The sequence below is a fragment of the Heptranchias perlo genome, chromosome 32 (assembly GCF_035084215.1).
Source record: "Heptranchias perlo isolate sHepPer1 chromosome 32, sHepPer1.hap1, whole genome shotgun sequence".
NCBI lineage: Eukaryota > Metazoa > Chordata > Chondrichthyes > Hexanchiformes > Hexanchidae > Heptranchias > Heptranchias perlo.
The window spans coordinates 18,918,999-18,934,350 of NC_090356.1; the positions used below are offsets into that span (position 1 = coordinate 18,918,999).

Sequence of the window (15,352 nt, forward strand, 5' to 3'; positions counted from 1 at the left end):
TTTCGTTGTCCTCTCTTTCACTACCTCTTAGCTTGTTGATTCCTTAAATCTTTTTACTCCCCAAGTGTGTATTGATGTCTGAACTACTCTCACACCTGTTTCCTTTCACCCTGGCAAGATGACTGGAGAGCGACAGGCCAGACATAACAGCACACAGCCTGGCTGCGGGCCCAGGGCAGGCTGGGGGCTGTCGATGCCTGTTTCACTTCATTGTGAAGGTGTCTCTTAGGATAGGTACACTCGACGGTATTGGCTTCCCCTGTGGCTACGGTTAGAAAGGTCAGAGCTGCTCAGAATCACTGAACAGGGAACTAGCTCCTGTATAGCGAAGGTTGGCTAAAGGCGGGGTAGTTTTGTGCTGGTCACAGTTATAGTCCCATGACACAAGTTTGTTTTTGCTGCTAATATTTGTTTTAATAATCAGGGATAGGGCATCTCAACAAAAGGCCAAAGTGTTGGTGATGTAGTGTGTGTGTGTGTGTGTGTATAATAACCAGTGTACATGTGTGTCACAATGAATGTGTGAGACAGTCTCAGTGTATGTGTTTGGGATTGGGAGGGGAAGTCACTCTGCCAGTGGCCTACTGTCACACTAACTTCCCAGTCAGTATGATAGTAATGATGATTCGAGACAAACTGAACCACTCCTCAGAACACTAAGCTCCAGTGTCTGTGTCCTCACTTCCTCACTGGCTGCAGGTCTGAGAGTTCTTTACCAGACGGGTGTCTGTTGCCTTTACAAATACAAATCCATCCCCTCACTACAAAAATAGCTGGGATGGGATATGAGGCAGCAGGGCAAGCAGGGGAGGAGCTGAGCCAGAGGGATGGGAAGTGGTAGGGACAAGGCGGCGCTGGGAGGTACGGATTAAAACAGGGAAGAATTTGGGAGAGGGAAGGATGGGATGGGGGGACAACACAGTGCAGTCATTTCGTACATAAATTTTTAGAAACAATATATGCGTGCGTGTGACACTGAGGGAGAAGCACATTGCGCACGCACTCCTCACGAACACACAAACAAACATTCCACCTAAAAATTAATACAGGAATTTTCCAGACGAGTGAAAGAAAGAAAGAAAGAAAGAAAGAACTTGCATTTATACAGCGCCTTTCACAACCTCATGACATCCCAAAGTGTTTTACAGCTAATTAACTACTTTTGAAGGGTGGACACTGTTCTAATGTAGAAAACACGGCAGCCAGTTTGCGGACAGCAAGGTCCCACAAACCGCAATAAGATAAATGCCAGATCATCTGTTTTAGGTGTTGGTTGAGGGATAGATTTTGGCTAGGACACCGGGGAGAACGCCCCCACTCTTCTTCGAATAGTGCCATGGGATCTTTTACATTTGCCAGAGGGGCTTCGTTTTAACGTTTCATTCAAAAGACAGAACCTCTACCAGTGCAGCACTCCCTCAGTATTGCACTAGAGCATGTCAGCCTGGATTTTGTACTCCAGTCTCTAAAGTTGGACCCACAACTTTCTGACTCAAGAGGCAAGAGTGCTCCCACTGAGCCAAGGCGATTCATGCAACACACACAGCACTATCAAGATTAGCATCAGATTTATACAAATGAGCAGAACAGTTCAAATCTAAATTCCCCAAATGCAAATGAAATTGATTCAAAGCGTCCAATTCACCAGGATTTGTAACATACTCTGATCTCATTGTTGGCCCAGTCTCCCCTCAACACACTGGCCCTGAAATCGCCCCTCGACCTTGCCTCCTGGCACTGACCCCGCCGGTTTGCAGGATCAGTGGGAGGGTACCTCACCAGCATGGGGCATTGGGCTACAATGGGCGCATCTCTGGCACCTGCCTGCCCTGTGCCCCATTAACGCTAGCTTTGGTGCGCTCTTGGGTTGGGGGGGTATGGCCCAGGTCTCCCAACCCCAGCCGTGTTCTCCTTGGTCCCTTGAGCATGGGGACCGATCTGGTGAAATGTTTTTCAAGAAAAATGTACGTCTTTGGGACGCTTGTCCGGGCTTAGAGATCCCTCACCTCTGACTCTGCCCTGGCTTGTAAAGGGTGGATGGAAGTTCTGCCCCTTAGCAGGTACTGAGGAAAATCCCAGAAACAGCAGAGACCTGGTGCAGCCGTTTCCTTGGGGATTCTGCTGGTCTTCTGCTGGAGTTACAGCGAGAAACTGGTGGAACTCCCACAGAATTTCAGGGTCACAATGTTTACAAGACAAAGTTAGACCTATAGTGGTGACTGCACAGAAGCATAAAACACACTGGCTGGCGCATTGTTAGATCTTTGGAGCACTGGTGTGTGTCGGCTTGGACAGCTTTGATCCCTCCTCCTCTCCTGATCGCAACCAGGTTGAGGCACTGAGCCAAGGCGAAGGGGGAGGGAAAATCAAACGGGAAGAGGCATCATAACCAGGCCAATGTCACTCAGCTCTGACTGCCAGTCCAGAGTGTACACACCCGAGAGCAGATTGCTTACCCATCTTAAACTGGTAACATGGAGTCCAGAAGAGGAACAAAATGGGAAAACACTCCTCCCCATTACACATGTTGCAGTATTATGTTAAACAGCTTTCATTCTGCTGGTGTACAGTCTACCTGAAGGGGGTGCTCTTATACCTTAATTTAATCACATTTGGTTGAGTTTCTGGGAGGGAGTAAACACACAGCAATCCAGCTTCCCTTATTTCCCCATTTTCCTGCAATCTTCCAGCCTGCCTCTGTTACAATATTTCACTGAGTTTTTATTCTTTCCCTGATTCTTTCCTCTCCACGTCTGAAGATGTTGTTTCTTGCTGGGGTACAGTTCCACAGATGCCCTCTGGCCCCTCGGCTTGGTGGCCATTCTTGATGTGTGAGCATAGATTGGCTGTTTGACTGGGGGAGGCATCACAGCCAACCACAATCCTGTTCTTGCCTGATGTCCACACATCACACTTTCCAACAGGTCACTGGACACTGGACCAGCCTTGGCTGATTTTTTTTTCCCTTCTTTCACCCAGGGACACTTAGGGGGTCATTTTAACCCCCCAGAATAGGCGGGTGGGGTGTTAAAAAAATTTTAAAATGGCAAATGCGACCCAAACCCACCACCAATGCTCCCACTTCTGGTTTTAACAGAGGTGGGTTGGGGGGGAGGGTGACTAACCAGCTCTCCGAAGCGGGCCCATGCTTAAAATATTTTAATGAGGCTGCTTGCCTCAAATTTAACCTCTGTTTCACATTTAACTCCTGGAGACTGGGTTTTCAGAGCCTCAGGAAACCCAGCAGCTGAAGGGAGATGAGAACTGCTGGATGGAACAGGTAAATGCCTTTCCAGCACTGCTTGTGGGCCAAGAGGAGCAGGAGTGCTCCCCCCAAGCTACCCAGCAAAGCACCCTGCCATCGGACCCCCTTGATCGGCCGATTTCCTCCTTCCCCCCCCCCCCCCCCCCCCCCCACCCCGGCCCCACAATCAGACCACCGAAGTTCGACCCCCGATGTCCAACTCCTCCCCTCCCCCCAACCGCCGATGCCCGATGTCCAACTCTCCATTTCTCCTCCCACCCCCCCCATGTCCGATCCACCTCCGATCCGCTCCCCGGCTCCCTACCCGCCCGCCAGCCAGCCTCTCAATCTGGGTGGCTGCGGCCAGGAAACCGATTCGAAAAATTTAAATCAGGTCCTGCCATTAAATTCATATTTCCGGGTTTCCCGGCCGCTAAATCTATCCCCCCACCCACCGCTCCCTTCCCGCATCCCCGTTATTATTGGGGTCTTACAGTCTATTAGATGCTGCCCTGGCTGAAACCAGCTAACTCGGCACAGACCAGGAATCAAACCTGGGACCTTCCTGATCTGTTTGGATCCTGCTACTCACTTAGCCACAAGTGCTTTTTCCACTGAGTTCTATAGAAAAAAATTGTTAAATGAAAATTCTGAGGAGGCCGGAAATTTAGTCTGTTCCCTTTGATTGTTTTGCTGCTCAGGGCCCAGTGGACTGTATTATTAGGTCAGTCCCTAATCATAGGCTTGTTCAGTCTACTGAACCTGACACATCTCAAGTGAGATTCAGCATACAATCTGATTCTTTCCAAACCTGGCCCCGATATTTGACGTACTGCCAGTGCAGTCTGGCTGGCACACTGACAACATTCCCCGATATGGTCCAAACACCACACAAGGGCGTGGAATACCCCCTCCTGTGGCAGGTTATACAAAGCTGTAGTAGTCCTGCCAAAAAAGTACAAGGAACATCGACATCACTGCAACAGCCAGTAAAACCAACATCACCAGAGCTAGCCCTGGAGCCATCTATAAATGCTTCCCAGCCTCTGTAAAATGCTTTGGATTACAGCTTGTTCCCCGAGCCATCATCAGAGGCTGGTCTTTCAGTTACTGCCCCCTTCTCTTCAGAGCTCTCTCCCCAACCCACTCTTAATTCCTTATCTTCTCCCTAATCCACTCTACTTCTCTATCTCCTCCCTAAGCCAGTTCATCTCCCTACCTCTTTCCCTAAGTCACTCCACCTCCCTACCTCTCTCCTTAAGTCACTCCACTTCCCTACCTCTCTCCTTCAAAACCTCTTAAACCGCTTTTACAGCGATAGTGTGCTGCAGGTGGTAGAAGCTTGGTATTCCGAAGGCACACTATAATATAAATGAGGCAGATTCTGTGTCTCAGAACATGTGTGGGATCGTATATTTTGTGAATTCTGAGAGCAGAGGTTGGAGGCACAGAAAACAGCACCTCTTTCCATTGGCCCTCCAACAGGACCCAGCAGCGCACAGGTGCCGTGAAGAGGGAAGAGTGGCATTTGGAATTCCCAGGTCTCCACGGTCCCACCGCACGAGGCACAGGGTAAAACCTTCTAGAACCTAACGCTTGGACTGTGTGATCAGTTCACCCCTTAATCGTTCTTTTTTCGTTCAGTGTTCTCCACTCGTCCTTGTAAAGTGCTCTGAAATATTCCCCTATGTGAAGGCACAATTCCGGAGGATTTCCACTGTTCACTATCAATAGTGAAATTGTGAACATGTGAATGAAGAGCTTACAATTTCACTGCAGAAGTGAACGGCAGAAATTACCTCCCTATAAACATGAGGGATTGTATGTATGGATCACTCTCTCTCACTCGTTATCTCTATTATAACCATTAATCCCGCAGATTTTACACTATGTCAGTAATGTATGGCTGTGCTGTTACTGAGCAACTATTTGGTTCAAACTAAAAACAACTTGAGGCCTGTAGCTGGCCCCCACATCTCTTCTATTCATTCATCCTTGCTTTCTATCTCTCCATCTTTAAATAGGTCTCTTACCACAAGTTCATTGTGCTCCTCTCCCTTTGGTAATGTGCTCATCTTAGGGACCTCTGAGGAGATTTAGGCGTCAGAGGTTACCTGATGACTGGGTTTCTTGGTTTGGAGATGATTATTGTGGCTATAGCTTTGAATTTATCCCCACCCCTGCTCCTCGCCCACTGATCGCTGCACATTCCAACATAACTGGTACTGTCCCTCACTTCTTATAGAAACCAAAATTACAAAGTGAGGTCAGCACATCCAAAACCAGACAAGGGAGTCTAGGCCACGGGGTGAGGTCACTCTTGAGTTATTGCCAATGAAAATGCATTAAAAATTTTAATAACTAATATCTTGGCATCATGACTCATAAGTTTAGAAAATTGGAATTCGATTTTGAAACTGGACTTTTGGTTCTTTAGAAATCTACAGACTGTTTGTTCCAAGCCTGTGCTGTCCAGTCCAGTGCCTGTTGCTGGGTGTGCTCAGCAGTGGGCATCAGGTGAGGGCAGAACCGAGCTTGGCTGTGATGTCCCCTGGGGTTGAGTAATGTGCTGACGCTCACTGTTAAGGACCACAGCATGAAGAATGGTCACTTGGGTGAGGTACCAGAGGTAACCTGCATCTGTGAAACTACACCCCACTCTTCAGGAAGGGAGGGGAGAAAATCGGGTTGGGGGGGGTAGGACTATCAAGGCATGGTTAATTCAGGGAGCAGGTATTTATTGGTATCAGAATGGATTCTGCAAAGAGTGAGAGCGCCAGGTTGCTGTATGAATCGCACACCTGGGAATCCCACAAAGGAAGATGGTAGTGGTTGTTGGAAGCCAATCATTTCAGCCCCAGGACATTGCTGCAGAAATTCCTCAGGGCAGTTTCCTAGGCCCAACCATCTTCAGCTGCTTCATCAATGACCTTCCCTCCATCATAAGGTCAGAAATGTGGATGTTCACTGATGATTGCAGTGTTCAGTTCCATTTGCAACCCCTCAAATAATGAAGCAGTCCGAGCCCGCATGCAGCAAGACCTGGACAACATCCAGGCTTGGGCTGATAAGTGGCAAGTAACTTTCGTGTCAGACAAGTGCTAGGCAATGACCATCTCCAACAAGAGAGCGTCTAACCACCTCCCCTTGACATTCAACGGCATTACCATCGCCGAATCCCCCACCATCAACATCCTGGGGGTCACCATTGACCAGGAACTTAACTGGACCAGCCATATAAATATTGTGGCTACAAGAGCAGGTCAGAGGCTGGGTATTCTGCAACGAGTGACTCACCTCCTGACTCCCCAAAGCCTTTCCACCATATACAAGGCACAAGTCAAGAGTGTGATGGAATACTCTCCACTTGCCTGGATGAGTGCAGCTCCAACAACACTTAAGAAGCTCGACACCATCCAGGACAAAGAAGCCTGCTTGATTGGCACCCCATCCACCACCCTAAACATTCACTCCCTTCACCACCGGCGCACTGTGGCTGCAGTGTGTACCATCCACAGGATGCACTGCAGCAACTCGCCAAGGCTTCTTCGACAGCACCTCCCAAACCCGTGACCTCTACCACCTAGAAGGACAAGAGCAGCAGGCACATGGGAACAACACCGCCTGCACATTCCCCTCCTAGTCACCCACCATCCCGACTTGGAAATATATCGCCGTTCCTTCATCATCGCTGGGTCAAAATCCTGGTCCTCCCTTCCTATCAGCACTGTCGGAGAACCTTCACCACACGGACTGCAGCAGTTCAAGAAAGCAGCTCACCACCACCTTCTCAAGGGCAATTAGGGATTGGCAATAAATGCCGGCCTCACCAGCGACGCCCACATCCCATGAACGAATTTTTAAAAAAATCAGGTGCAAACTGCATCTCATTTAGTTCCAGCCAGTGAATGAAATAAGAGTTTGACTGAAGAAGAGAGTTAAATTTTCTGTTGATTTGTTTTTTTTCTCATGTTGCAGGAACGCCTGGAAGCAGCACGTCAGACTGTTACCGAGACAAAGAAACAGAACTCCTCGCTGGCCGACAGGGTCCAGATCCTCCAGAATGAGCAGCAGGCCATGGAGCTGCAGCAGGTGGAGCTTGACTGCCAGCTTCGCAAACAACAGGAGGTGAGAGCCTTGAACTCTTATTTGCTACGTTTCTTTTTATTGGGGTGAATTTTGTACTCGTTAAATTGGCAAATGACCATTCCAGAAATGGAAGGTTTTTCTGCATTTTGCTGTTAGTCTTATTGTCAAGCAGGTACAGCATCGGTAAGATGCAAAATAAAACTCCTTCTACACTGCCCCATCAAGCACTCCCAGGTCAGGTACAGCAGTTTGACTGAGTGGCCATACTCCCAGGCCTGTTTCATTCCACTTTGTGTGCAGTTGAGATTGTTGATGTCGCTGAGACATCTCACTCCTGCTTATAATTTCAGGTGAGACATGCCACAAATTTTCTAATTGATCTAACAAAAAAATAGCACCATCTGATGTAAGATGGCAACCCCTCAAGGCCCCAACATACTGTACCTTGCTACCATTGGATACAGATAGAGACAGCGAACACGTCCTGTGATCCCCATTTTGTCTGAGTCACATGTGGATGCAATGGGGGTAATTTTGACTTTGGGCGACAGTGTATAACACGCGATATCAGCTCGGCCTCCCGCTAAAGTCAACGGAAACTAAAATCAGGAAAGGTGTTTAGCGGTAGGCTGATCCAATATCGTGTGTTATACACTATCATTCAAAGTCAAAATGACCCCCATTGAATGAAGGCCAGGCACTTCTTACAGAAGAGGAAAGAAAGTCAGAGTGAAAACCATTTACACTTCTAAATGTATTAAACTGTTCCCAGCTTTGGCCTCTTGGCCAAGGAGAGAGCTAGAGGACAAGAAGAAAATTCCATTGATATACAAGCAGAGAACTCTCACCCTCGACTAATAAAAAATGTTAATATCGGGTCTGATTCTGATATTAATTCCAAAGCAATTTGACGCCTCATTTACCACATATCCTGCCACTGACAGCAGTCCTGACAGCAGCAGCAGTGTGATACATTTAATGAGACGGGTAGGCGGTCTCAATTGGAACAGAGGGATTCCATTTAAAGCTGGCACACTGGGTGCAATCGATTTATTGCAGGGGGCCGGATCGGGGATTTCTGATATTTGCTTTGTTGCTGATGAAAGTTAATTGAAAACAGTAATAGCTAATCACGGTTCCACATCGGACGTACAGAAGCACGTGGGAAAAACAACGTTAGCAACTTCTGGACAGCCCATTCAAAATCCGGATTGTACGTGCCAACACCAAGGACCCAATTTTAACCTAACTTGCCGGGTGGGAAACCCACGGGATCAGGTGGAATGCCAGTTTTACACCCTGCCCAATATTATTCTCCGTTGACTTCAATGGAGAGTAAAATCAGCCGGGGTGTAAAACTAGCATTGCACCCGATCTTGTCAGTTTCCTGTCAGACGGGTTAGGTCAAAATTGCCCCCCCTAGATGTGTGGTGACCCCAATCTCGCGCCTTGTGATGAACAGCCCAGTTGGTAAGTACTCATTTTGTTTTCCGAGCCTTCTGTTCTCCATCTCTCCTTCAGATGTTGCACCGACGTCAGGAAAGCGACGAGATCGCATTGCGGAGCGTTCAGAAACTGCAGGAGGAGAAACATCTTTTCCAGGAGCGCCTGGGTGTTCTACAACGCGCCATCGCCCAGCTGGAGAATGAGAAGCGCGAGGTGGAGCGATCATCAATCCGGCTGGAGAAGGATAAAGCTGCCCTGAAAAAGACACTGGACAAGGTGAGTCCAAAATATCCTGGGTTTGTAACGCAGTTAGAACCTGCCCTGATAAACCCACATTCATTCTGAGGGTGACAACTGATGGGGCTGAAATGTAACAGGAGTGTATGGGTGATTGTTTTTTTTTTAATTGAGAAGCCACAGTGAGGAGCCAAAGCCCATAGTGCAGAACACAACAAAGTTAAGGACAATAGGATAGAAGATGAGGTACATCGGGAAGTGAGATGACACCAAGATTGGATTTTAAAAGTTTGAAGATTGTTGGAAGGAGGGAATATTGAGGGAGGTATGGGCTCCATCGTTTGAGGTCCTTGTTGGGCTTTATTGGCTTTTCTTGTTCCAGTGTGGGACTTGACCTCAGAAGGCTGTGGATTTGAGCCCCAGACCAGGGCTTGAGCTCCCATGCTGTACTGAGTTGAGTGCTGCATTATCAGCTGTGCTGACCACCAGATAAGACATTAAACCCAGACCCTGACTCCCTCTTCCTGTGGTTTATATTGATGTTCAAGATCCCATCTCTGATGTCCTTACCAACATTCCTTCCTCAAGCAACACTTTATTACTGTTTGAATAAGAGCAGGGAGTTCTCCCAGAGCCCTGGCCAACATTTCTCCCTCAACAAACATCAAAACCGATTTCCTGACCATTCATCTCATTGGCATTTGTTACTGGCACAAAATGGTTGCCATTTTTCCCTGCCTAACAACAGTCACTGTACTACAAAGTAATTCATTGTATGATGTGCTTTGAGACATTTTGTCGAAATGAGAAGGCGCTATATAAATTAGGTTTTTTTTCTTTAAGGTTTTTACAGTTTTCAACCAGTACACGAATCTGCAGTCTGTCTGCAAACGAAAAGACTGGTATGTTCGGCTATACATACAGGACCTTGGTAACAGCTCTGGTCGAAGCAAAAGCGTGTTTTTTAATTGGTTTCAGCCTGGTGCTGTAACATGTTGTGTTATTGTTTGTAGCCTGGTATGTGAATCTGGTAGTCCTAATGTCTCATCCCATTGGTTGCAGGTGGAGCGCGAGAGACTGCGGTCGGAGGAAGATACCATGCGCGTGTCTGCAGAGAAAGGGCGTCTGGATCGTTCACTCACAACAGTAGAACAGGAGCTTGTGGAAGCTCAGAGACAGACCCAGCAGCTGCAGGTGAGACTTGGCAGGTAGAGGCCAAATATGCAAAGCAGGGGTCACATAGACCAGTATACAACGAGCAGGGCAAGAACACAGCTCCACAATGCAAGACTGTGCAGAGAAAACTCAGCATCCAGCACCTAGGTCTCAATCTGAAGTGTACCTTTAATTGGGACCACTCTAATTACCATGTTCTATTTATCATACTCAGCCATTGAGCAATTGATGCCCGAGAGAATGGTCCCAATAAAGAAATGTCACAATTAATCTTGTCACTGTAAATTACTTTAACTCCGTACATGCCACTGTCAAACTACGTTTGCTTTTACTGATGTTTCCCCCACCCCAGCCCGGTTGTTCTCCCCTCCTTAAGGCATTGAGTCATTATGGGATATGGTTCCAAGCATGCTGGTGGCTATCGGGAACATCCACCCCCTTTCAGGAACTCCCTCTTCCCTCCCATTTCGGGAACTTCCCCCTCGCCTCCCCCTTCCACCAATCGAGAACTTCTCTTTTTTCCCCCCTCTTCCCCCCATTGGTAACATCTCGTCCTCCCTCCTGCCCCCAAATTGGGAACATCTCCCTCCCCCCTGCAAAATTGGGATCTACCCTACCCCCACTTCCTCCCCCCGCCCCCCAAACTGGCCATTCTTCATGTCTAAGCCCAGGTAGTGAGCATCGACAGTTATTCAACTGAGGAGGGTTTCACAGCTAAGCACAATGCTATCCTCACCTGACACACATGAGAATTTTCCGGCAGGAGTCACTGGGTAGCGATTAGATGAGGGAACCCTGGCTAATTTTTGCCTCCCCATCCCAGAGGATGCTGAGGCCTGTTGATGGACCTCCTGTCCCATCATTTTTACACCAGTAAACAATTCTGATGTGTAACTTAAAGTTAACAATGAAGTGAGGATCAACATGGCCGGCCAGTGAGTCCGCTCAGTGGCTTGGGATTTGCACACTTAAATGAAACCTGTTGGAGTTTCAGTGTGAAGGCACTGACAGCACTGGAGCAAATGTTTAATTGGCTGCGTTCTGAAAGAGTAAGATTGTTATATGTTTCCATGAGTGCCAAGGAGGTGAAAATTCATCCACTTGAGCCTCTAAGGAAGTTGTGTCTGGAGTCGGGGACCTCTGGAGAGCGAGGCTGGGTGTCTGCCAAGTGGGGAAGTGAGGTACGAGTATTATTTCATCCAGATGTGGTAATAAGTCAGTCAGTACTACTGTAACTGGGTTCAGCCACAATGTTAAATTTAACCTCAATCCTCAAGGCCCATAAATTATATGATTAATGACAACTTGTAGCTTTGAAACTCAACAAGCTGAAGCCTCCAGTGTGAAGTAAGTAATGACTGATACACAGTTAATTTAAACGGATCCTTCCACTGAGCCAGACGGTTCTCAGAATGAGGTTCCTGTGCTCTGTTATGGCAGTTGTCTGCATTATCTATAGGGCCCTCACTGATCTTGTATCTCAGTGTTATACCCTTGCAGATGCCTGCACCATTGACTAGGCTCCACATACTTTGCTAATTGTTTAACTTACTCTGAAGTCTAGTCCATTTACTGACCATTTAACCGGCCCTTAAATCTAGACTGGCTGCTGTTCTCAGTTTGTTGCTGCCTACCACCGATTGTTTCATTGAGCTCTCACTACACGACAGTGAGGCTGCTTCTTTCCATTTTTAAGATGCTGCCAGAAAACATTGCATCCCTTGTGTGATGGTGGTCCCAGTCCCAATCCCAATCCCAGGTTGACCATGAGCCCCACAATTTGCAGAAGTTTTAGTAAATACTTGCAAGTTTAAACGTATGTAGATATGTCCAGCGCAAATACTTAAAAAGTTAACGCAAATTTTGGAACTCGTGAGTAAACCTTGAGGGTTGGCATTGTTGGGAAGTTCCCGATGTCTGCCACTACATCCAACGAAGTACTTTTGAAGTGTAGTCACTGTCGTAAGGTAGGAATCGATGATTAGCAGCTGACGAGATCTGCAGCAGTGAATGTAGCTGTACCTTGCATTTTAAGACCTTACTGTTGTAGCTCTATCAGGTCCTAAACCTATAATGTTCAGTTGCGTTCAAAAACAAGGGGCCACAAGTTAAACATTAGGAATATGAAGGGAAATCAAGGGGAACTTTTTCACCCAAAGACTAATAGTGTTGTGGACTAGGTTACCAGGGAAGGTCTTTGAAGTGGGCAGTGTAAATGGGTTTGGAGATGACTAGATGTGTTTCTGGAGGGAAAAGGGGTTGATCTGTCAAAAAGAGATGGACTTATTGTGCATATTGTTCTGTCCCTGTTCCTAAAGCTTCTTGTAGCCTTTAATCACTAAATGATCTGAGTGAGCTGCTGGTGAATGGAAAGTCTGGATGTCTGTCAGTGGTGACTCATTCTGTGAGGTTCTGACTGGGAAGTATGTTACAATGTGAGATGGTCAGTTTTTCTCTTTCCACTTCCTGCTGACCTTTGAAGATGGATTTACAGATTATTAGGAGGAAGATTTCATCTTGTCTGGTGAGTGCAGCTGTCATGTTTGAAACAGACCTGTCCCAACAGACAGTGCCAATGTCTGAAACACGGCTTCCCTTTGCACTGAAGTTCTTGTCATGCCAACAGTATGGTAGTAAGGCCTTCATTCGCACTCCTAATGCCCAAAAGCCAAGCTCACAGGGATGCATTTGACATGTGAAGAGTCTGAAGGTTTAGCCACAGAGGGGTCGAAAATCGACATGCCGTAATCCAAACAGTTAGTGGAGTCAGTGGGAGTGCAACTCATCTGCATGGGGCTACCAGGCATAAGCACCACTACGAGCGCATCTTGGGGGTGCCCACAAGTCTCATGCTGCCAGAAAGACCGACACCTGCCAGTCTGGGGTGGGTGCCCAGGCCCTCCCCTTCTCTCCGAGACCCCATTCACATCCCCCTTCACTGTAAGGGGCAGAGGTAACTGAAACGTTCTTTAAAAGAAAAATATTTGGCCATCTTAGGGTGTCCAGGACAATTCTCTGCCCTGCGACCCCCCCCCCCCCACCGGGTTTGGCCGGATTGCACTCTTCTGGAGGCTGGTGTGCCTCAGCTAACAGTGTACCAGAATCCAGTCTCATGCAGGGTCCCTTATAGGCTAGGGAAGTGGAACTCTGTGTAGGGAGTCCTCACCCCCACCCTCGCCCTCTCTGACATGACTGCCTTTCCAAGGAGATGCTCTACCTTTTACAAGGCCAAGTGGAAAATCCCAAATAAGGCCAGGACCCGTCACATCCAAGTCCCAGACTTTCTCTAAGCCGGTCTGGTGAATTCTTGCCATTTTTCACTTGTGAGCCCAAACAGTTGATTTCAACCATGGGCACAGCCCAGCTGAGTCCGATCCTATCCTCACCTGACGCTCACCCACACAGGTGCTGTTTCCAGCAGGGGTATTGGATTATGACCAGAAGCAGGGACCCTGGCTGAGTTTCTTTTTATCCTATCCCTATCCCACGGGTGTTGATGCCTGAAATAGCATCACCTACTGCCACTATGTCTGAGATCAACTAACTGTGCCCAGCCATGGATCAAAGTGGGACCTTCCTATTCTGAACGGCTTGGTTCCACACTAGGTGGTGTAGTTACCAGCTGAGCCATCGAGGAGCTGTGAATGGATTTTATGTCCAACATCTCCGTCCCACCCCACAGCCAGGCCAACTCTAGCCGGTTCACTCCCCATGATCTTCTCGCGCAGCTTCCAGGCTGAGAGAATCCTTAAGGAAGACAGTGTTGGGTAAGAAACTAAGGAAAATAAAATTAAAATGTTCAGGTCTGTACTGGAATTCCTGTTGCTTGGCTTTTGGGCACGTGATTTTCAAGCCTATTGTTGTAGATGATGGTGTGACAGCAGCAACAGCTCCCCAGGACTGCGCTTTGGCATTCGCTGCCTGCTACTGCTAGGAAAAGTCTGTTTACAGCAATTGCAGATAACATTATAATCTGCTAGTACCCAGCTTTACTAGTACCCAGCTTTACTAGTGCCCTTGTCAGTGGTTAAATACTCCCTTGCAATTTATAATTAGAACATTTCCAGTAAATGTTTGACCTTTCACGCAGAAGATTGTACCTCTTCCATTCCGAGTGGAGAGAGTGATGGGGTTAAAGGTTAAAGCAGTGTTTCTGTTCTTCTCATATTGTTGACTAAATTGCAGCCAAGAACATAGTTCCTCATGTAGTGGGCGACAGCTTCATCTTCCTTACTCTCCTCCCTGAGCTGAGAGATTGACAGCTCAGAAGGTGTATCGTAGACTAGTCTGCTAAGTTGCTATTAATTTAGGTCTTTGCCAGATACCGGAACCACTTATTTACACAAACAAAAACAATGACAGAGTTGAGATTTTCAAGTTATTCTAAGAGATGAGAATGGAGTGTTGTACAGGTCTGTATGTTCTCCCAGTTCTGCAATGGCTCCACATAAAATGGTCCCCTTTTTTTGCAGGTGGTCTGAAATGGAGCTGGAGTTTGTTTTGAAACCGATCAAGTAAATTCAGTCATTGACAGCCTTTGGTGAGAGGCAATCTTTGTTCCCTTTCCCTGGCTGAATTCTCATTCCCTACCCCCACCTCTGACTATTGCTATTGCCTCCTCAGGCCCAGCTTTCAGACATAGAGCAGTCTCACTCCCAAAACCTGATTGAAGCTGCTGCCCGGCACCGACAGGAGCTGCAGAAAGAAACGGAACGACTGCGTGTGGCTCAGTTGCAGACCGAGAAGACACTGGAAGCACGAGAACGTGCACATCGGCAGCGCGTGAAAGGACTCGAGGAACAGGTAACCAAAGCGAGTATTTTCCCCTCCTGTCCTGAAAGCACTGAATCTTGCTGGGGTCCAATTCTACAGGTGCCACCACCCTATATTTCAGCCAAAAATAAAACCTGCCAAGGTTTGTGGTCCTCCTGATCTCTACCCAGTAACTCCTGGTAAGTACATATATGAGTGAAGGCTGAGGACAGGATCAGGCTTGTCTATGATCCCTGCATGGCTGACTAACAGGTCAACACTCACTATCTAGGATCATGCATGAAGAATGACCACGTAACTGAGATGATATAGTGACACCACTATTCTCGGCCAGAATGCAGATGATTGGTTAATTCCCCCGTCAATCATGCCTAGAGACCACGCTGC

At 47.6% G+C, this 15,352-nt stretch overlaps 1 protein-coding gene across 1 annotated transcript in view; it reads left to right on the forward strand.

The window, feature by feature from the left end:
* LOC137301119 (rootletin-like) overlaps window positions 1-15,352 on the forward strand; it is a 90,565-nt gene that overhangs the window by 69,118 nt on the left and 6,095 nt on the right. The window contains exons 32-35 of the mRNA XM_067970544.1: window positions 7,223-7,372; window positions 8,855-9,055; window positions 10,079-10,210; window positions 14,816-14,995. Of these exons, the coding sequence (XP_067826645.1) occupies window positions 7,223-7,372; window positions 8,855-9,055; window positions 10,079-10,210; window positions 14,816-14,995 (663 nt within the window). The remainder of the gene's footprint in view (window positions 1-7,222; window positions 7,373-8,854; window positions 9,056-10,078; window positions 10,211-14,815; window positions 14,996-15,352) is intronic.